Here is a 22,863-nt window from a genome sequence, read left to right as displayed (position 1 = left end):
GTTCATTCTCATACTTACATGGGAGATGCATTTTGCAGCTTGTCAATTTCCTCATGATTGTGCCAGGCAACATGGGAAAAAATTAAACAAGATGTTTTGAAAGTCACTGAAAGGTCCCAGCATTGTAAGCAATGACCTGTCCCAGGCAAAGCAAAGCTGTGACCTGGAGGAAGATCTCTTTGATCCTCCAGTAGAAAAGAGGTAATCTACAAACTCCTTCAAGAGTGTTCAGTGATGCTGAGTTCCTGGTGTATATTATGAGTATCTCCTCAGCTGTGCCATAGTTCTGCCTATGCACACACTCTGCCACACTCCACAGAGCTTAGTGTGGACTACAGAAGAAAAACAGTCATGAAAACATCATCAAGCTGTATTTCTGAAGAAATAACACTTTAGCAGATAAGGCTGTAATTGAATTTCCCTTTTAAAATCCCAAGACTAAGTAATATGAAATCCTAAGACTTTATTTGCAAGGCAGTAAGATTGTTAAAATACTACTGCTTGCACTAGGTTTAAAATATATGTCGAACTAAGAAATGTTTTTAATCATCAGCATGGTTTCAGGCACTCCTACTTTATGGGAGGCGAGAAGCAGAAGACAGGAATTATCAAACTGCATGAGACCACAGGTCAAGCTGAGACCATGTAATCTCAGTTTCTGCTCTTCAGCAGTGGGCTTCAGACCAGAGAAAATGTGTGAATATATTGGCTCTGAAAATATCTCAAGTTATGGAATTCAGAGTTCATAAATCAAACTTCTCTCTAGCACCTACCAGTCATTATCATGCAGTTCAAAGCACACTGGTTTGTAAGTCTTCTAAACACAACTGTGAACATTTCCCATTGTTTTCAATCCAGCTATGCTCACAGTTGATCTTTTGCACAGATATCCTGTGGAACTCTATCATGACATGGTAGGAAAAAGGAGAACATTTCTCCTTTTTTATTTATTCATAGTTTGTTTGCTCAGGTTCTATTCCATCTCTGACAGCCCCGGCTTCATCTCAGTCTCCCCTTGCATGGCTATCTCTTGGCCCTGACCATGCCTCTTTTCCCCAGCATTTGTATGATTTCCAACACATATTTTTGAATTCAGGGAAGGAGAACTGAAAACAGACTTTTGTGTTGATAAAGTACTTTGTTTCCATAACTGTATGCTCAGTATCTTTAATGTTATTTTTGTCCACCGTAAGATTTTTGTTTGGTTCTGCTGGCGTGTTCTCTTTGACCACTGAAGCAGAGGGGGCAGAAGTTTCCAGTGAGTATCCACTTTGATGCTGAGGTCTTTCCTGAGCAGCGAGTCAATTTAGAAGTTAACAATGTGTGACAGTTCGTATTATTTCTTTATGGGCCCAGGAGACTGCAATAAATTTGATCTATCATCACACTGACTCTCCACTTAACTTCTGTTAGACCCATCTGATATTCTTGTCTCCCACTGCTTGGAAAAAACTAAGCAATTTGGATTGATCTGAAAAATTTTCAGCCCTGTGTTCGTCTGCCTTTTCCAGACTGGTTAATAAATGCCCTGGAACAGCGCCAGTATGGGACATTTGGCTTGCCACACTGGAAGCAGTTTGTTTATCTCTCTGTCTTTGGTCTCTGTGTTGCACTTGTTTCAGTTTACTTAATGTCAGCTCTCAAAGGAGTGATTTTTTTAATGGAAAGTTGTCTAAATGCAAAATCCACCTAACCAACCTTCAGCTGACAACTTCAAAGGACTCCAGCAGACCAGATGACTTGAAGGCAGCCAGAGCAACTTGGCCAACCCGCGCCATTTGGGATACGTACAATTTCTACTATTCTGTCTATTTCACTCTGATTTAAGAATCAGTGGTTCATTCCTGGTGTACAGAGCTTCAATTGCTTATATCTTTACAAACATCACTGGTCACTGGTTCTAAGACATATTCTAAGTGTACCCTGACCAGCAAACAGGCTACAACAGGATGCAACAGCCACTTCTAACACTACCACTCTTCCTCCTGACTTAATACTCTTGTTCTTACTCTTTCTACCTCAGCAACAGCAAGCAACTGTACAAGAGATGAGATTTCAGGTTCCCTTTGTGGCTTCCCTTTCTCGCTTCCCTTTCTCTTCCTGCTACATCTCAGGGTAGGATTAGTTCTTTGGAAGCAGCTGTCCACTTTAAATTTCAAAGTCAGGCCTTGTTTATTTTAACACCAACATGCCCCTGTCTCTGTCAGCCACCTCCAACATGAAAGAATGAGCTTTTATGAGAAGGATGTCAGCTGACACCTCCTTGGGTCAAAAGTCCCAGTGTCTTTCCAGTTTGGTGCAGCAGGGCTGAGATGTAACAAAAGTGCTGACAGCCAGAGTACACAGTGCTGTCACGCAGATTGCTGCTGTGCGCTGAGGCTCTTTGGAAAGGTCCTTTCAGAGAATATTAATTTCATTCCAATTACTTCCCTCCACACTTGTACTCTAATTTTCAGACAAATTAAAACACAGCGCATGAACATGTACCACCCTCAGAGTGAGGTGATGAGACATCAGTTTGCATGTGCTCTTGGGAGAAAATGAACAAAGATTTTTGCTTCCTGAACGTGGTTATTGCAGTAGCTAACATCAGCCCTCAACTCAGAGGCTTTAGTGATGTTTTCAAACGAACAAGTGAGTTCCAGGTGGGTGATTTAGCACCTCTGCATTAAAAACAGATATTCCATTTCAACTTACTATGAGCTTCAAATATAGAGGAAAGTTCCTAAAGTTGACCTATGTGAATATTCTGCTCCCTCCTGTCCAACCAGAATTGCTAACTAAAGTAGGCCACAGACTACAGTGACCAGAGTTTCCAAAGGTGAATGCACAGAACTATGTACACAAAGCTATTTTCAGGCACTTTAACTGGGTGGCCTAATTTTGAGAAGTTCTGAGTATGCACCACTCCAGAAGTATTCATCCCCCATGACTTCCAAAATGGAAAGTCAGACTACTTGCTTTGCTGCTGACCTACAAGAACCCAGTTTTCTCCTCATCAACAGACTATGATTTTGAATAACACATATCAGATGATGCTTGGCATCAGAAACTAAGTATGGAAGAGTTGTATGCATGTGTATTTAGAAAAGAAGTTTCTGCATGGAAAAACATGGCATCGATAGGGAAAAGATAGGCAGATATGGTCAGGAGGAGATGCACAAGGGTCCCCAGATCATGCCAGCAGAAAACCTGTAGTCCCAGATCGTGGTGCTAGATAGAACACCTAGTGTAGCACATAGGTCACAGTTTCGATCTTAATGCCTTTTGTTCAGATTATTATGTGTAATATGTATCAGGAATGTTAAAAGCTTTTCATCTTCAAAATAAAAAGACTTCATTGCCAAGCCAACTCACAGTGATTATCTGCTATCACCGTAAGTGTGATTTAAAAAGTCAGATCTTGAACTCTGAGGCTGTAAGACTACAGCTTTTCAACACCACATCAGAGAATCTAGTTATCTTTCATGAGACAGAAGCTTCAAAAAGGCTGACCCAGCTCCCACCACATGCTACACTGCAAAAGTGAAATTTCTGTTAAATAACGTCCCTAATCTTTCACCAGACGTTACAGAATCTGTTCTGGAGCACTTTGATATCAGAAGCCATTCTTCACAGATAAGTAAACAAAGCAATGTAACTGCCAAGACAACTCAACTGCCATACCAAAAGTCTCTTCAGTGATTTATTTCAAGATAGACCTGCCAGCTATGTAGGACACGAGAAGAGAATGCAAACTTTCCAAAAGACTTAGAAGTGATGTTTTCAGAATGACTCTCTCTGCCCCTGCACTCAAAATAAGAGAGAACAGGAAAAAAGGAGGAAGTCTCAGCCCTGATCAGGCTATTTCTTCCAAAAAAGAAACCACTAAAACTAATGCTAAAATAGCTGTACACAAATGTATGCGTATTTTTAGAAGAGTGCTCCATTTCCTTCCAAAGGAGATACTACTATCTGAACTGAAAAAAAAATGGGATTTCTGCAAGTCACTTTACCCCCTGTTAGCTACATGCTAGCGTGCTTGGTTCAAGGTAATCCTGGAGTAGGTTGCCCAGAAGGGCCGCACAGCCTCCATCATGCAGATACACAGCATGCAAAAGGATGCTCAGAAGGAACCTGAGGATCCTGCTCTGAGCAGGGGATGGATTAGGCAATTTTCAGAAGTCCTTTCCAACGTTTATGACTCTGTGAACCCCGTACTCCTGTAAGGACTGAGTGCTTACATTGTCAGCCTATGACCTGGAAGTTCAGGTTTAACTCTGTGCTTCACACCAAACTGCATGAGTAACTCTTGCCTACCTACAGTCCTACTCCAACTCAGTCCCTTTACTAGTGACAGACTGCAGCAGCAGAGACAAAATGCCTGTTCCAACATGTTCTCATGGGGCTGGATCAAAATGCTTTTCAGTCACACAGTTGGCTTCATAAAGAACATCCTGCAGGACTTTCAGAAAGCTTAACAATGTCCAGGTGCCAGTTTTAGGCACTTCATAGAGCGATTCCTTTTATCATGCCATATGGAGAATTCACCGTTAAAAGGCATTAACCTGGATATCTGAATGATAATTACCTATGCAATCAAGCTGTTTATCTAACACCAGGCCCTACTGCTACAGAACGTGGTCACCTCAGCAACATCTGACATCTTTGAAGATGCAGGCAAGTGACCAGAACATGTGTTCATCCTCCCTCTAACTGGTATAAAACCTCTGATTAAAGAGGTTGACTTCAAAGACTTTATGCTATTTACAGATGTATTACTTCTTGTTTGAGCTTCCTAAGTGCTCAGTGCCTTGGGATATTTCATGACAGCTGCAGAGCAGAAAACACAGTTTAGCAGGTGAAAATTAGGAGGGGAAAAATCCCACCACGCTGTCTAGAGGGATGCAGCTATTTTGGTCTCCCTTACTGCAAATGATTACATGTGGGAATACAGAAACTGGTCTGCTTGGGCCAGAACAAGAAGTCAGCCAGTTATTCAGCTCTTTTGAGATTTTCCCTGCTCAACACAAAGGTGGTTCAAGGTCTCTGCCATAATCTTTCTGACAGTGAGAAAGAAATAAGCTGAGCTATACCTGGGAGATCTGGGGGCACAGCTCACCTAACACTAGAACAGCCTGTGAAAACAGGTGAGGCTTTTTCCTGCCTCATTCCTCAATTTTATTAACAGTTTTTTTTTGGAAGCTGTCAGTTTAACTGAATAAAAATCGATTTTTTCCTTCTTCTTCCTTAGTAGTTTTCCCTCTCTTTTCTTTTTCCCCTCTCAGTTTGACCAGTGGAGGCTGAAATGCGTACGATACAAACTCCTTGCAAAAACAGGATGCTCTCCTGAGCATGATATTACCATAGAGAAAATAAGGACAGTAATATCAATAACAATTTAAGGAAAACAACAACAACAACAAAACCCCGAATCTCTCTGCTGCTAGGAAAACAAACAAACAAACAAAAAAACAACCACATCTTCATAGCACAGATTTCCCTCAGTAACTCCTTCCCATTCACATACAGCAATAATCACTTCAAAACAAAATCCTTTTAAACTAATTGAACATTTTCTTGTAAAGCACATGGGAGACAGCTGCTATTAGTCTTCATTTTACATATTTGCGAGGCTCCTAAAGACACTTCTGATGGGGCCAGGCAGGTCGGATGCAAACATTATATCAATAAAACCCCAAATTATAATAATGCAAATTGATGAGTTTCTTTGCGCCCATGAAATAGTAATAACACAATCATAAAGAAAATTGCAGTAATGCCACATTAGGACATAGTTCAAAAATGCAATTTCCCTGCAACGTAGTCATCTAATGTAAGGAACAGTTTTACTTCTACAGCTTCTCAAAAACTACTCAGAAAAGCCAAGAAAATGGCAATGAAAGAAGTAAAATGGGAACGAAAGACTAACTTAACCGAACAGTTAACACAGTAAGATATTAGAATTATTCAAATTTAAGAAGCAGGACTTCCAAATACAGGAATTCAATCCAATCCAGTCCAATTAAAGGCAACAGTGTATGTCAGTTAGCATGCCAACACTAGTAGGGCATTTATGCTTCTTCCTAGCAGTTAATTTGTGCAATACACTTCCAGCATTTCTCAATCATCTTAGCTCTATTAACAATTTAATTTTTTTCAGTTATTTAAAAACATGTATTTCCTCTTCCACAAATCTCACAATTCAAGCCTCAGGATTCTTATGACAGGCTGTTAAGTTTGTAGAGACATCTCAATTTACCAGCATGCACAGGAAAACATTTTACTGAAGATTTCTGTGAGCACTATAGTAAAGACAGTCCCCATTAAGTCCACATCATATTTTTAACCAGACGCAAACCTCCTTCACATGCTTTGAAAGAGATGAGCATTGGGGTCCAGAGTGCAATGCTGGGACACCACAATCCTTCAGTATTTGTGCTCCCACGGAGAGAGAGAATTAGACGGGCCCAAAGCCTTTATTGGAAACCTCACAGCCAATCTCCAGAAGCCAGCTGCTTCCTTCCCTACAAATCACAACAGAAAGCCTTCTGGGACAGCAGGTGACTGGCCTACCTTGCATGTATGCCTCTATTTGTCGAATGAGCTCATAAGACTTGGATCGGTCCAGTAGTGTACGAATAGCTGGAAGCGGGTCCAGGATAATGGTTTCTGGATGAGCATCAATATACTCCTGCAAAACAAATATGAAGGAAAAAAAGTAAAAGGCATTAGGTTGGTTGAAGAGTGTAGAAAATAGTGAGTTGGGAAAGAGAACAAAGTTTAAAACCTCAGTCGACATCCAACCTTTTTTTTTACAGGAGGCAGGCAGATACTGGCAATGTGACGAGACAGACTTGATGCTGACATTTGAAACAGAAATAAATGTGACAGCTAACTGCTTCAGGATGGCACATTCCTCCTGTGGACTCACCATCAGCAGTGAAACCTGTGCTGCAACCCCATCAACTCAGAAATGAGCCAGTGGCAAAGTGCCACAATAACAGCTGTGAGCAGGGCAGAGAAAAGCAATTAGAAGAAGAAAGATGACACACTGCTATCTTGGGGTCAGTCCTGCACTGAATTACTACACATGAACATCAAAACTGCCTGGGCTAAGCTCAGAACTACATCTGGGATCCCTAATGCTGCTATTAAAACTGTCCTCTAGCTGTTCTGAATGCTGTGTTGAGAGCTGGTTAATAAGGGCTGGAATTAAAGTAAATGGATAAACAAGAATCCGTCTTACTTCATCCAAACTAGGACAAACACCTCCAAAGCTAGCATCTGTCTGTCTTTAATCCAGCTTCCAAAAGCCATTTCACATTTCCATTCATTTATTTAAATTTGTTCATATAAGCACATGGTAACTGCTCCTGCAAGTGCCACACATCCAGTGCTTCTCATGGTGCATCAGTTCTTCCTTTGGTAATGTGGTGATGGCCGTTCCACCCTGACCACGCTGGTTCCATGTTGAGCTCAAGCTCCATATATGCCCATCTAGGCCCACTCTGCACGTACTGATCACTCACCTCACATATACATTCCTCTTCCCTTTGGCTTCCATCTCCTTCACTGCCCTACAAGGAGGAAGTTATTTTTGGCTCTCTCCATTCCTTGTGCAGCTTCCAAATCCACCTGATGGTCTCTTGCTGTTAATGACTACTCTCACTGCTCTGCACTCAGGTATAGTCCACACTAGTTTGGCTCAAATTAACCAGTGTATTTCTAGTAGGAGCTCTGTTTTTTCAGTGCTTTCCATAAGGAACTCCAAGGCGCTTCATTTATAATGATAATAGCTCTAAATCATATTAGAAGATGATCCAAGAACTAAGCTTGACTCAGCATAATAAAGTTTAACAGGAATGAAGGTCTGATCCTGAGGCAATTCTACACCAGGCAATGCTTCAATATGAACTTGAAAATGGAACAGCTGAAAAAGGAGAATGCCTGAATCCAAAAGAAAGCTTTCAGGAGAGCACAACCTGCTAACCTTCACCATTCAATTCTCCTTTGGTCATTCCAACAAAACAATTCCATGCTTTCCTTTGTCGGATTTACCAATGACTGGTATTTAGACTTTCCTGAAGTACTTTTAAAAGGCTCTGTCCCTGTGCTGCAGTTCAGCTTGACCCAGACAATGTTTATGTTTTCCTCTTTCTAATCTTTGATACAATAAATGCAAACAAGAAGAAAAGAAAAAAAAAACCAAAAAACAAAAAACACAGGACTTTTAGCATATCTTCCTTTGTTTGTATTCCAGGCTTGGTATTCAGTAATGCTCTGTATACCAGCCCTGCTACTGGCAGAAGGCCAGCAGTGACACTTGAAATCAAAGGGACACGAAGTATTTCATGTTCCTATTAAATACCTCTGGATATAGCCCAGTCTTTTAAAAAGCCCTTCTTGAGCAGCATACACACAGACGAGAATACAACTGATTGCCATTTTACCCAAAAAGGCAACTTTTAAAAAGAATTTTAATATTTTAACAGAAAGTTGATACAGTATCTACTGCAAATATTAGGTCATTAGATGATAAGAAATACTCACTGACTCATTTACTTGACTTTATTACTAAGTAATAAAACTTCAATGACCCTTTGTTTAATGTTAAACAAAATCTGCATATAAAAATGTCATCACATGAAACAGTGATAGCGTTTGGATTTGTGTTTTCCTGTGTATAGAAACATGGAGATAACTGCTTATAACGACAAATGGATTTTTTTTCCAAGGGGAAAACATGTAGAGACAGAAACAAAACTCATCTAATGACCTTGAATCGGATTCAGAGTTAAAATATAAAAGGCCTTTCAGTTGTCTTGGGCTGTGGTGCCCTCTGTGCATGGACACCTTCCAGAAGGAAAGCTATAGGCAAAGTGGAGCTTCAGTAAATACTGAACCCAAAACTGTCTGTCTTTTTAAGCCTATGAGATCCCTGCAGTGGTTGGGAAGGATGCTGGCGGCAGCTCGGAGCAGTGGGCAGACACTTCATCTGTTCTTCTATTTGTGCTACAACTGAAGGCAAATTTCTGAGCTCTCAGCTTTCCGGGTTCTCCGGAAATACCCATCCTCGGGAAGCTCTCCCACTCCAGTTGGCTCTTGGATGAGAGATTTTTAGTTAATTTTGCCTTGCTATAAGGCTCTTCCAACACCAGTGTAAGAGAGATTACTTTTCAGATGGGAGGAACACAGGCACTGGCCTGTAAATTCATGTGCAAATAGACTATTTTAACTATTGTATCTTATCCTGTCCCACCAGTAAGGAAAAAACTACTGAGCTATGAATGTTTCCTTTGATTTTTCACTTGCCCTTTTCAGCAGAACATGTAAAAAGAAATTTGAAACTTGTAAGTATTTTCAGAGTATAAAGCTGGTAACTAGGAACGGAATGGGACAGTATGTTAAGAAGAAAAACATATACCAAAAAACATGAAAAACCCACAGCATCACCTCCTCATCTCCATGAATATGGACCCAAATCACCTTTTTGAAAGTGAGAAATCTGACGAAAGCAATCAGTGCAGCATGAACAAAGCCTAACTTCTCACCTTCCAAAACATTTCCCTCATTTCCCTTCGTCCCATTTCCAAGCAGAGCCAGCAGAGCTCTTCCTAGACAGCTTCAGAGTAGGAGATCCAGAAGTAAAACATGGGTGGTGGTGGGGAGGATGAAGTGCAGAATGAGGAACGTTTTCAATTTTCATCAACCTGACTGCACAGGCCTAGGAATAAAACTATTTGTGGCATCTTTTCAAGAAGGCTGATGCAAAGAGAAACTGCTCAAAGAAGCTCTGAAAGACAAATTAACAATCCTATTGATTTCCCATCACTTAAGGCCATCAGTTTGAATGGAACAGACAGAAGGAGCTGCAATGAATAAAGCTACACAAGCCCCTGTATAGCTATGACAGGCAGCTAGCTATTCGGAGAGTATTTTGCTAAAATCAGAGCTTAACAAACTTTCCTAGTCAGCGGTGGCTTATACCAGCCAAACATATTTGACTTTCAAAGCCATAAGTTGTATATGGGGGGGCAGGAACTGGCGTAGCTTGCTTCTCTTTCTTACCAGGATGACAGGAACTAGAACAGCAGCAAGTGAAAGGGTACCTGGGGTACCCTTCACACCTGCCTTCTCTCCCATGTTCCTCTGGACAAAAAGGAAATGCAACGGACTTAAATGTTGTGATGCCCTGTGATTTTTTGTTTGTTTGTTTGTTTTATTATATGACAAATAAATTATATCCAATCAGCTCAGCCCAGTGTTGTTGCAGGTAGGAAAGGAGACTCCACATTCTCTAATGTAAGCGCCGATGTATCTTGAGAAGCAAATGGAAAAATTTCTCTGTTTGTCCTTCACACAAATCAGTAGGTGCTGCACATGGTCTTCATTTTGGCTTTGGAGGAGTTCACTAAGCAGCTGCCAATGCTCTCTGGAGGAACTGTTGTCCAGACCACATCCAAATAGCACAAAGACCTCAGAAGGCTCAGTCCAAAAGGTCTTCTCCAGTTAAAAGTCCATTATAAGCAGCAGACAGCTCCTCCTCACCATTTTGAGAGTCTGCTGTAACAATAATTTTTTATGGTGCAATTGAGAACAGTCATTAAACATCAAGACAAAACTGGCATGCAAAGAGGCTTCCCAGTCTGCTAACGCTCAGCATCAGACTGCAAGTGTGTGTCACAGCCCGCAGAGAGCAGGCACACAGACCCAGCTTCCTCCTAAGCTTTTGCAGAAGAAATGGTCAAGGCTTCTACAGTACAGCTCTGAAACAAGTTATTCTTCCAAAGGTCAGAAATGCAGCCTGGCAACTGTTCCTCCTTCTGTGGTCAAGGAGCCCTTGCTTTCTGCTTCCTGAAAGACTGCTTCACGGAGCCAACAATAAGCCAAATGCCAGGTTTCATCTCAATGTTAAATTTATGTTCCATAGCAGGATAATTAGCATATCGAATTGTAGACAGATTTAGTCAGATCAAGTTCAGCAATAAGGGAACACACTATTCGCACTATCAGCTCTTCATTAATCTCAAAAAGGAGTTAATAACATTTTCTTGAATTTATGACTTGGGGAAGCTAATGGGATGATTTAGATCACACAGTGAAACTGTGGACTGAACATACATCCCAGAATTCCTTTCTAATTCTCTAGGTATTACATTACACTCCTTTGCAGGAAGATGGCATTCTCAATAAATAAATATACTAGATAACTGTTTACTGAACAACCAAGGACTAATGACAGAGACAGAAGAAAGAACATCAAGTTCTGCTCTAATGTTCTTGGCTTTTTTATTATTGTCATTTGTGGTTAAATTAAATACTGCTAACTTCGAAGCCCTTGAAGGCCAGCTGTATCCAAGCAGTTTGTAAGAACAATGCAAGTTTCTTACTGCAGCCCTGCAGCAGCCATTCTAGAGCATGCTTAGCCAAAACTTGCCATTGCAAGCACAGCAATGCTAAACTGGAATTAGGCAAAGTGTCCAAAACAGACTAATGTCATCATCACCAGTGATATGAAACGAAGATGAAAGGTTAGAGGAGCCCTTAATGCACAAACACAAATCACCTGTAGAGGAGACTGGTACAAGACAATTCTCTCTATCCATAGGGTACTTGTCACCCAAATTTATTTCCTTATACAGTTCAACTGTTCACTGAACAAGTTCAACTGTATCAACCCATTATGTCAGGCGACAACGAACTATTTCTTCAGCATCTGACATACTCAGACCTTATCCTTGCTTCCATCTGTCTGCAATACTTGCACTTGGGGGAAAAAAAGATACAGAAAGTATGTAATTTTGGGGAGAGAGATTTTCCAGTGATCAACAGATCTGCAGACACCTTCAGGTTGTTCTGACACACATGTTGCATACAACCCAGGTATGTATGCAATGAATTTACTTTCTACAACACCTGACACAGAATCCAAATTCCCGGTATTATCAGAATAAAAAACATTCAGCTTCCCAATAGCCCACTGCTAATTATCTTCATAGGACCACAGCACTATTTTTGCCTGAATACTGCTATTTACTTGAATATTGATCAAAATTACAGTGTCCTTTACAAGAAACAGACTTCAGTTTATGAACAGAGGTCGGTAAGTTGAAGCATAGAAAGGCATTTTAGGACCTAAGTGTGGAGAGAGCTATGTGTCTGACTTGTAGCTGCAGTTTTGTTTTAGTACTTTTGTAAGGGAATGCTTGCTGTTCTTAGGCCGTTGCGTCTCTTTTCAGGTGATATTAGTGTTTTGCATGTGCTATCAAAAAAGACACAAAAAGTAAGTCTCTGAACCAAAGAATAAACATAAATGTATAGCACTTATCTCTCACCAATCTCAGAATCTATCCCACAGACTCATTAGATAAAAAAAACATTTTCACTGAGATTTTCTAACTTAAGTAGGTTTAAAAACAAGGCTTCAATGCTTAACCTACACAAAAAGAACGGACTAATTTATTGAAGTACTAAAAAAGATACACAGAATAACATCAAGGTACACTGTGAGTACTTTAAGAAATTTATCAGGACAACGCATTTGGCTTTAGCAGGTCGTTTTACCTCTAAGAGCATTCCATTCCGGCAGCAGCTGCCACACCAAAAAGAACCCATTAAATTCTCAGCCAAGGCTCCTGTTGTGAAGTGCTCTGCCCCATTTCATACTGAACTTCACATGGGTGGTTAACTGCAGCTTTAGGAAAATATGTCCTCCATACTTCGCAGTGCTTCTTAATACCCCACTTAGATATTTGAAAAAGGAACATTTTACGATCTTCAGTAATTAAATACAGTAAATTGACTAGGTGAAATTCTTATAAAAATATTCAATAACCACTGATGATTTCCTGCTCAGCAATAAAAGAAACATGTTTCAGATACTAATTGTATTGCTACACTCAGTACTCAAATGCTTGCACAAATTCCCTATTAACGTGTTCTGCAGGGGACAAAGGAGTTGGCACAGCATTACACAGAGATGAGCTCTCTGATCCCTGCTCAAACTGAGACCTTCAGGAATGTAACCAACAAAGTAAGGATCAGGAATCAGGAATCTCACAAGTTTTACACAGCTGTGAGCAACTCAATACATGAATCCTTTTCCCTCTTTGGGAAATTTGGGCATTATTTTTCCCCATCAATACAATGTGCCCATTATGAAGGCAAATTAGTTAATGTAGAAAAGAGGGAAAGAACCGTGAGCTTTAGCAGAAGGTCCCTGAAGTTCATCTCTTCATATCCTACTTTGGGCATCTGAAATTTCAAGTGCTGAGGGATGTGGATGCCCACCAAGGTACTCAGTGATGAATAGTCATATATTCTTCAGAGAACTGTTATCAGAGGGCCAGACTCACAAGTCAAACTGTATCTCCTGTGTGAGTCCGAAAAACAGACAGGTGGGAGTTGTTTTCTTACTAAAACAAAGAGAATATTTTCTCCATTAATAACAGTGCATGATTTCTCAAGACAGCAAAGTTGTGAAAACTGCAGAATTTGTCTGAACTGTTTTTGCACCTGACGTAGGCACATTTCATACATTTCAGGAAATATCTTACTCAACTTCTCTCTGAAGAAAGGAAAGAACATGACGGCTTTGATCAAAACTATCCATCAGAAACACCACCTTTTAAAATGATAAATGCAGCATCATTCAAACTATGACAGGAATTAACTGGGAAAACAGTTCTCTGTCCCACTGTGCCCTGCAGATTTCTGACTTAAAAATGTTAACTTGGGAGAAAAAAAATGGAAAAAAAAGCCAATCAGGATGCTATCAGAGGATGAAAATACCAATACTAGCCTTGATGTTACAGAATTTAGCATTCCAATAAGCGGGAAGAATGGACAGGATTGGGTCAAATTATTTTAGTGCCTTCTGTCATAGAGAGACAGAGATACATAGGAAGCACCTGTTCTTTGTTGACTACACTCGTGTTCTTGAAATGACATGTGAACATTTGGTGGGAAACCAGTTGTTATTAAACTTATAATGCAGAACATAGAGGTGAAAGTTCATTTTAGACAACAAAATGGTGTTTTCTGGACTCTAGTGCTGAGCAGCAGTGTGCCAGAGACCTCTTTTCACCAAACATCACCAACCGCGCAGAGAACAGATTGAATTTGCTGCATCAGGACCATCCTCTTGCTTGAAATGCAGTAGGGCAACGGAAGAACCACATACCTGGAACCTCTGTACCAACTCCAGTGACTGGCTGTCATTCTGGTCTGCTTCGAGGATGACATCTGTCAGTTTATGTATGATCACATCCAAAGGGCCCTGGTCTTCAATGGGTTTGGTGAGATCAAGCTGAAAAAAAAACACAAGAGAAAACTTCTCAGTATATGTAACAGTATATGGACAATGAATTCTCAGTATCAGTACATGGAAGATGTGAGGCTAACTGCCCAAGGTGATGCCATCACACACACTCACGTAGATCCTAATGCAACTAGAAAATAAAGCATGTCTTCGGAGGAGAGCAACAGCCTCCTCCTTCATGTGAGCAGCAGAGACTCCCCATATGCAAAGCTGACATACAGGCAAGGACAAACAGAGCCGAAGGGGATGCTTAGTGGGCCATGAGCTGAGGGTGGCTGTGCTGAACCTGTATTTCAATTCCTCAGAGCAGTGCAGAAAGACAACTGAATGCAGACAGAAGTGTCTGCAGAATCAAGACAAAATGAAGTGAAATGCAGCTTAGGATGGGGAAGGAGAGAATCTATTGCAAGTAAAGTTCCAGAAAATTAGATGATAGCCTTAAAAGAAATGTCAGATGACCCAACTACTTTTCCTGAGCTTTTTTTTCCATCTGCCTATCACATCTGGAAGGACACGGTGAAACAAGGGATCCATTTAACTGGGTCAGAAGGTTCCCAGTTGCCAAGACTAAAAAAAATAAAAATTAAAAAAAAAAAATAAAAAGCGAATTAACCCATTTTCAGGACACTTCCACTTTGAAAAACAGTGAGAAGCAAGTAAGTATTGGAGTTTGGTTACCCCACCGCGTTCTTATGGCAGTTGCAGCTCAATCTGCAGAAAAACATTAAAATACAAGAAAACAGTCCTCTCTTTCAGCCTTGACCCAGGAATAGAAGCAGCCTTCAAGGCACATGCAGGCATTTTCAGCACAATGTTTCCCAGAAACACAAGACATCTGGGCAAGATAACTTCCTTGCAACGACTGTGCCAGCTAAAACCAATGGGCACATTATTCTGAGCACGTAAACAAAATACACCTATCAAGATTTGCACAGGCAAACCAGAAAGTGTTAAAAAGGGCCCCGTAACAGCGCTCTGCCTCCTGCTTTGTGAATAAAACAATCCAGGAATGGCAGCACGCTTGAGCAGCTGCTCCTGGGCCGTTCAATGAATGCTTAAGTGGCTCAGCAAGAGCAGCAGGTACATTTCAGCCACGCAAACCTTCAAAATTCGATCCAGCATTTTGTGGATTGGAGGATCAAACTGTTTGCAAGAACAAGTTCTCTGTGTTCTGGGCTGCTCTGTGGAAAGCAAATATTTCTGAGCTGCACAGAATTTGGAAGCGTTCCACCTTCCTTTTATATACCAAGGATAAAGAAGTTAAAGAAAAAGGGAAGGAAAAAAAAACAACAAAACACAAAATAAAACAAAAAACAAACCAACCTTGGAAGGGAAAAAAAGGGGCCTTTTCAAGTGGAGTATTGGACCCAATCACAAGTCAGTGAAAGTAGAGTGCAAAATTTCTGCTGGCCCTCTGCTGAGACAAACACTGATTCATTGTTCGTCATCAGCTGGAATTTGAGCCCTCCTACTTCCCCTCTCTTTCAGCATCTCCCTCTCTCCAAACATCTTTGCATTTGACATGATTACCGAAAGGTTTGTTTTCGAACAGAACTAACGCCATAGCAACAGAAGTGAGAGCAAAGATTTATCTGCGCCGCTCTGAAAAAATAGAAACAGAAACTATGCCCGTGGTGCACTTTCTTCTGTAAAGTACACTACGGTCTGTATTACCTACTCTGCTATTTCATAAAACAGAATCAGGAAAGAACTTGGGCTGAGTATTGGTTTCATGCCATTGTTACTTACTACCAAAACCCAGCAGAGATCAGGTGAATGACATGGAAGATAGTATCAAAGCTATATCAAAGTTATCTCTGGAAAATAGCAGATACAAGGCATATGACTTTCCAGATCTTACAAATCCATATAGGGAAGAAAGCAACCACAAGATATATGTCCTCATCATTAGTCTGCTCACTTTCCAACAGTGAGGCTGGCTGGGACTTAACAAGCACTCTACACTACAGAAACTTTATAGTTCCCCCCCCATAGTCTCCCCAAAGCATCCACCAACAAGCAAGTTATGCGCACACAATTCCATCTCTGCTCCTCTCTTCCCACTCCAAGCACACAGCCAGCACATCTTCCTAAGTCATTACACAGTAGAGCAAAAAAAGAAAAAAAAAAAAAAGTTTATTTCCATTAAGCACAGTTTGTTTAAAGTTTTGGGGTTGTTTTTCTCTGGAACCCTGGCAGGTCATTTTTACTATGGGGATGGGATGGATGCCTGACAGCGTGCCACTGATCTCCAGTGGTCCTAAGTGCAGTCCAGCAAACATGCAATTGCAGAAGTAGAGTTTAAAAATAAAACTAGGTCCAAGTGAAAAAAAAGCGGGCTGCATTCCCTCACTGTCAAACAAACAAACCTACTGCAAACATCGGATTCAACAAAAACAAAACACGAAACCGAAACATTAATCTAAATGATTAAAAAGAAGCAAGTACCCTTGATTTGACTCAGAATTTCCAGTCCATGCCACTATCAACTGTATTTCAGGATCTGGCTCACAGGATAACTTTTTTAATGCTCTTTTGTAGGAATAATTTTTTCATTTATCATTCGAATGAAATGAAGTCTTAATACCGTCCTGCTCTCCAAACTGAAAACAAGATGTGTCCCTGCTGCATCCCTGAGGAATTTACAACACATTTCTCCACTTCCACTTATCTTCGTCTTTTCTCTTAGTATATTTCCATTCAAAAACAAAATCTCTTCTTTAAGCATTCTGTTCCCAGACTCCAAATGGCTAACAAACTCACCAGAATGTGGCACTAAGTTCTGGCTTTAGTTTGGGTTTTATTTGATATCCTGCTTAGAAAAGCTACAGGTATTCCTCTGCAGCAACCTGATTTGTTGCAGAGGGGGAAAAAAGCTCATGGAAATTTCACCTGAAGGAGGTGAATGAAGATAAGGAGAAATCAACAGAGATACTAGGTTTGTTTTGAGCCTTCTCAGTAGGCACTGAAAACCAAATCATCAGACTTTATTCCAAGTACAAAAAAGTTTAATTAAATGCAACAAAAGGCAAAAAATCATGGAATTTTCTCCCCCTTCTCACAGAGATTCATCAATGTTCTGCAAGACACTTTCAGAAACCAGAGTGCAAAAGTCTCTGTGTGGTTATTCTACCTATTTCCTGGAACTGAATTCTGCTGTGAACCAGACATATAGCACCAGCCTGACTTGACCTCTCTGCTCCCTGACTCCTGGGCTGTAGATGGAGTTTTCTACACCATCTTCTGTAGCCTGATATTCAAATATTCTGTCATGAGTTGGAAAGCCAAGTCTTCGGGAAGTTGAAAAGTGACAGCTGATCTATCAGTCTGCTGTTCTCTCCCCCAAAATCTCAAAGATGAAAGCCTCTAAAAATATCTGAAGAATTTTGGAGAGGGAAGGGAGGAAACAAAAATCAATAGCGTCAAGTTCACTGTTTTTCCTTGTAAGAAGTAAAAGCAATAAGAATACATAGGATGGTCTAATTACAGGAGATAAAGTGCTTCTGTTTGAAAGGTGCTGGGATAGAAATAAGGGACATGTCTGTGCATTTCTACCCACACATGAGATGTGGACTCAGCCTGGACAGGAACCAAGCAGCTGGCTGGAGCCCTACTCTCTGCCTACAGATACAGGGAGCTCAGCCTGACCGTGTGGGAGCTGCCCCAGCCTGACCCTCTGCCATGATGTCACTCTCACAGGCTATGTGGCCACATAGGGACAGCTGGCCTGTGGGACTCCACACCAAAGCCCATGGAAGGTGACAAAGCACAAACATCATGAGGAAAGATATTTGTTGTGTTATCTGGAAGATGAAGAACAGGTATTGCCACCGATATACAGGCTTTCTGCACCTCCACAAATATTTACATATTCAAACTAAATATTAAAACTTTTAAATATTTAAGAGGTTCCTCCTCCACTCTCTTGCCAAACAAGGAAATGACCTCTGCTGTCCCTGCACAGTGCTTACTGCTGCATCTGGGGCCAGAGAACAGCGAGCACAAACCTCTAAGGCAGAACCGCCAGCTTCCGCCCAGTGCACAGGGCAAACACAATCCCAGCCATCAAAGGCTGCAGAGAACAAGCCAGAAGCTCTCTAGCAGGATCTATTTTCTCTGTTCCTCACCATCTTTCTCCAGTGCTGTGAGCCTGAGCACCATGCTGCAGTGGCAATCTTGGACAGGAAATGCTGCAGTGAGGAACTTCCCCAGCTCTCCTGCTGCCTCTCACTCTGACAGCATAGCTGTCAACAGCACCAACAGTAGCTGCCGCAGCAGAGAGGAACTTTCATAAGCAGGAAGGAAACTTAGTTTGAAAATACCACACCTTTTTGTTAGTCTTCTCAGAACCAAGGAAGCTGAAGACCTATTGCAGAGCTTACCTTTCCAACACCTTAGAATGTTAACTCTGCAGGCTGCCTGCAGCTACTCTACTCAGCTTGGTTCTAAGAGTACCCCAAAAGGAAAGGGCAGCGGCCCCCACATTGAGACATGCTGTTCACAGCCCCTGCTGCCATCTCCATCCCAAGCAGCAGGATGCACCTGAAGGTGAGGAGCAGCGTAGAGTAAGCTACAAACCCTGCTGGGTTCTTATTTTCTCAGATACTAAAATGCTAACACCAAAGGAGAAGATTCCAGGTTTAACAGATGGTTTCTCTGCATTTTCTGTCACTGATGCCAGAGCTGGTTCTTTTGCATTCTGTTAGAAACAAGTTGCCAGAGAGTAGGTGCAAGCACTTGGTATGTTTCCAGGAGACAGACACTGCCGCTGCCCTGGAGACAGGTATGGGCTCAGGGAAGTCTGGGAAAAGAGAAGATGCATTCTAGATCAAATCAACAATACTAACACATCCAAAGCCAGCCTGGCTGGGACCCTGGGTAGCCTGATCTATCACAAGATGTCCCTGTCCATGCTAGAGGGTTGGACCTGAATGGTCTTTAAGGTCTCTTTCAACTCAAGCCATCCTATGATTCTGTGATTCAAGGCAGTCACTCAGCTCACCAGGATAACAGCATCTCCTCACTGCAGATTCCTTGGCATCCTTCCCACAGGGGCAAGCAGCCAGCAAGTGCTGCCCTGGGCTGTGCAATACAAGTGACAGAGTCATGGCTCCTCCTCAGCCTGCAGAACACTGGGAAAAGTGACTCCTTTCTCCCTCCTCAATGCTCTGACCCTGCTCTATGAACCACAGCTGAGCATTACTCTCCTATTAGCACCAATGTTTGTCCCTATTAGCACCAATGTTCAGCCCTTCAGCATCTAACACAAGAAGAAATACCATGCTTGGTCTATGGATAAAGCTCTTCCCAGTACAAGTTTGCTTTCCAGAAAAGTGTATTTTTTTTTCCATTTTGTTTTTAACTAAGTATGTATCTTTGTAGCTCTATTGTTTTTTATTTGGAGCCCTGCAAAGAAAAAAAATAATATATCAAGAAAGGAAAATAAACCTCGGCTTGGCTTATCTCCTTCTTTTAGATATGATACTTTGGCACTTGCAGACAGTGAACTTGCAAAGATGCAGAAAGAGCTGCTTCTGAGCACAATGCTATACTGCAAGCTCATGTTCCATCAGGACAGAACTACAGTAAGCAGACTTCAGACAGCAAGTGGTTAAGCAGCTCAGCACTGTCCACGGATGGTCTGAAAAGCAACTGTTGATTTTCAGCACTGCAGGAAGAATAATCAATGTAACTCAAATCCAAAAAAAAGCCTCTTGCCAAGGGTTTCTTCTGAGGTCATAAATACCCTTGTGGATTAGGAAGGGCAGCAGAACAAATCCAGAGATTAGCAGAGGAGAAAAGTTGAACAGAAAATGTGTGACACAGGGGGATTAGTGCTCTGAAGAAGAAAAGTAAGTTATAAAAAACCAAGATCCTGAGTAGAATTCACAGCAGGCGTAACCTGCTGTTAAGACTGGTTTGCTTCTTTTTCTATAGCTGTCAAAAAACATGTTGTTCACATAGAGCTGATTAAAAGACTGTATAGGTGATCCCAATGGAAGAAGAAGGTATGGGAAAATTATAGAGTGATTCAGAAAACACTGAGTTTCCTTCCTAAACTCTTCCTAAACTTAAAACTTCTGAACTGGTAAATGACATCCAGAAAGACATCACAAGGAAGGTTTTTAATGGTGAACTGGGTCAGCTCTAGTCCCATTACTGAGCTGACAGCTCTATTAATCAATCATGTGGGAGAGCAGGCACTGCAGAAGGAATGGAAGGGAAATGCCATCCTCAGTGAATGCCCAAGTTAACCCAGATCACAGAAAATACTGCAGCCCTGCAGGCAGCACAGCCTGAATAAGCAAGGGGAGGGCTGTGGGGGCAGCTCTCTGAAGCTTTTAGTGCTTAATTATAGCACTGGATAAACATTCAAAACATCAAGATTGGACATCACTGCAAATATTTATTTTACTTTTTTAGTAACTACTGGATACAGAGTTAAAACGAAGGAAAAGTGTACTTCTGAATGTTTCTCTTGGACCCATGTAAACAAGCACTGCATAACTTCCCTCCTTTTGGCAGTGAGATTAGTAAGTAGAAAAGCTGATCTGCACAGAAACATACACCAGGAAGCGTGGCTACCATCCTTTACCCCTAGGGCTGAGGAAACCCATATCTGGACTCGTACCACCCAGCTCAGGCTCAGCTTCAGGACAATTCCTCACCTGTCCTTGTCAACCAGCACAGACAGAAGGTGCTCCTGGGTGCAGGGCTGTATCTCTGGGAGATCACTATTGTCTGCTGTGATCTTCCTCTAAACAAAGCTCCCAGCTGGTAAGCATGACGCACAGCCAGGCCTCTGTCAGCCTCTTCTGTGAATAACGAGCACTAGAGCATCTGGTTTTCTGGGGGCATTTTCCGCCCTAAAAAGGCTCTGGATGGTGCAGAGTTGAAGGTGAACACAGGTATCACCCAGCACACGCTTAATCCAGCCAGCTCATCATTTCACTGAATTTATGTCTTTCTGTTGTGTTTATAGAATTTAACTGCATGTGGCGAGAGCAGTAACAAGCAGGGTAGAAAGTTCTCATGCTTGTTATTTGCCCCCTGCCCGAGGTAATTAGGATCTGTTCTGGAAAAAAATGAAACAAAATTGAAACACATTACTCTCAAAGTGTGCTCCTTCATCCAAACACACCCTGGAACATTGCTTATGAGTACTGCGTGCCTAGCAAACGTTCACACAACAGCACAAAACAAAGGTGGAGAAAGCACACTGAAATACAGCAGGGAAAAAAGACAGCTTTAAGAGAGTGTCTGAAGGGAAAATAAAAATAGATAAGACTATGTTTAAATAAGGAGATGCCATGCTCAGGCTGATCATACACCTAAGCTGCAGGAGCAGAAATCGGGAGAGAGACCAGGAAGAGATTGTAATATTCCCATTCATCCTATTCTAGAGAATATTATTTATGGGAGAATGAAGTTGCTTTTCAATTACAAACCATTACTTCAGCTTGAAACCATGGCTCCCAGTGAGACAACATGATGGAACTGTTCTTTCTAATGATGAATTTAATGGCACTTTGAAATGAACACAATCATAGGCTCACAAAGATAAAGCAGCCCCAGATTTTTCAAACTGAGGAAGATGACCACGGCTGGAGATCACAGCCATCCTGGGCCACCTTCCGACACACTGCACTGCTAGGAAGATACAGGACAAAGGAGCAGAGGGTAGAGCCAGGAGAAAGCAGCTGGGACACAAGAGAGGCTCTAACATGAGGAAGGGGAAAGCAGCAGGGCTCACGCATTGCTTCAGAAAACTCCCCGGCATGAAGGATGTGATCACAGTAGATAATGGCCAAGAGTTCATGCTTTTCAGCAACTGTGAGGCCTCTCTGCTTTTGTTTTCTCCCACCATCTTTTCCAGGTGAACCACCTTCCAACACAGCACCTGCCCAAAATGTACGGAGAACCACCAACACAGACAGAACATTTGGGGTCAAATTTCCATTAAACAAGAGTAACAACAAGCCCTGCTGCTGCACTGCTGAGAAGGTTTGACAATCTCATAGTATTATTTAGCCATAGCCAGATATTAAATAGGAAACAAAACTGTGTAACTAGGAGACATTTGCTCACAAGACTCAGGAGTACAAACACTAGTTGTGAGGGTATTCCTGAGCAGGAATAACTAACATGAAATTGGCTAATAGAAATACTTGATCCAGCTGGGTAAGCTTAAATTACAGGATAAAAGGGTGTATAGCCAAGCATTTTTCATGATCTCAGCATGACAAATTGATAAACTAAAGGAAGTAATTAGCAAAGACAGCTGAGCTGTGAAAAGCTCAAGGATTTGAACGTAAAAGAGGCTTAACATTTCCTATATACATATGAAATAGTGAAATTTAGGAAATACATTAAGAGAGGAAAAAAAAATACAGAACCCCTGTTCAGTAAGGGAAGGTTTACATTAGAAACAGGAATAACACCAAATTTTATTCTGATATTTTGCTTCCATTTTCAGCAAGAATAATGATGCTAACTGGGAGCAAAGGCAGCAGCAAAGACAGGTTGAGATACCAATGGGTACCATCAGTCAAAACCAGAAG

At 41.4% G+C, this 22,863-nt stretch overlaps 1 protein-coding gene across 2 annotated transcripts in view; it reads right to left on the bottom strand.

Annotated features, from left to right (window-relative positions):
- The window catches only part of ITPK1 (inositol-tetrakisphosphate 1-kinase), a 121,644-nt gene that overhangs the window by 44,109 nt on the left and 54,672 nt on the right, over positions 1-22,863 (bottom strand). For both annotated transcript variants that reach the window (XM_072337376.1, XM_072337377.1), the window contains exons 4-5: positions 14,165-14,290; positions 6,556-6,673 (exon numbers count right to left, since the gene is read on the bottom strand). In XM_072337376.1, the coding sequence (XP_072193477.1) occupies positions 6,556-6,673; positions 14,165-14,290 (244 nt within the window). The remainder of the gene's footprint in view (positions 1-6,555; positions 6,674-14,164; positions 14,291-22,863) is intronic.

The sequence above is a fragment of the Excalfactoria chinensis genome, chromosome 5, assembly GCF_039878825.1.
Source record: "Excalfactoria chinensis isolate bCotChi1 chromosome 5, bCotChi1.hap2, whole genome shotgun sequence".
Lineage (NCBI taxonomy): Eukaryota > Metazoa > Chordata > Aves > Galliformes > Phasianidae > Excalfactoria > Excalfactoria chinensis.
Note: the sequence above shows the minus strand (reverse complement) of the source record. Positions and strands in the feature narration are given on the sequence as shown.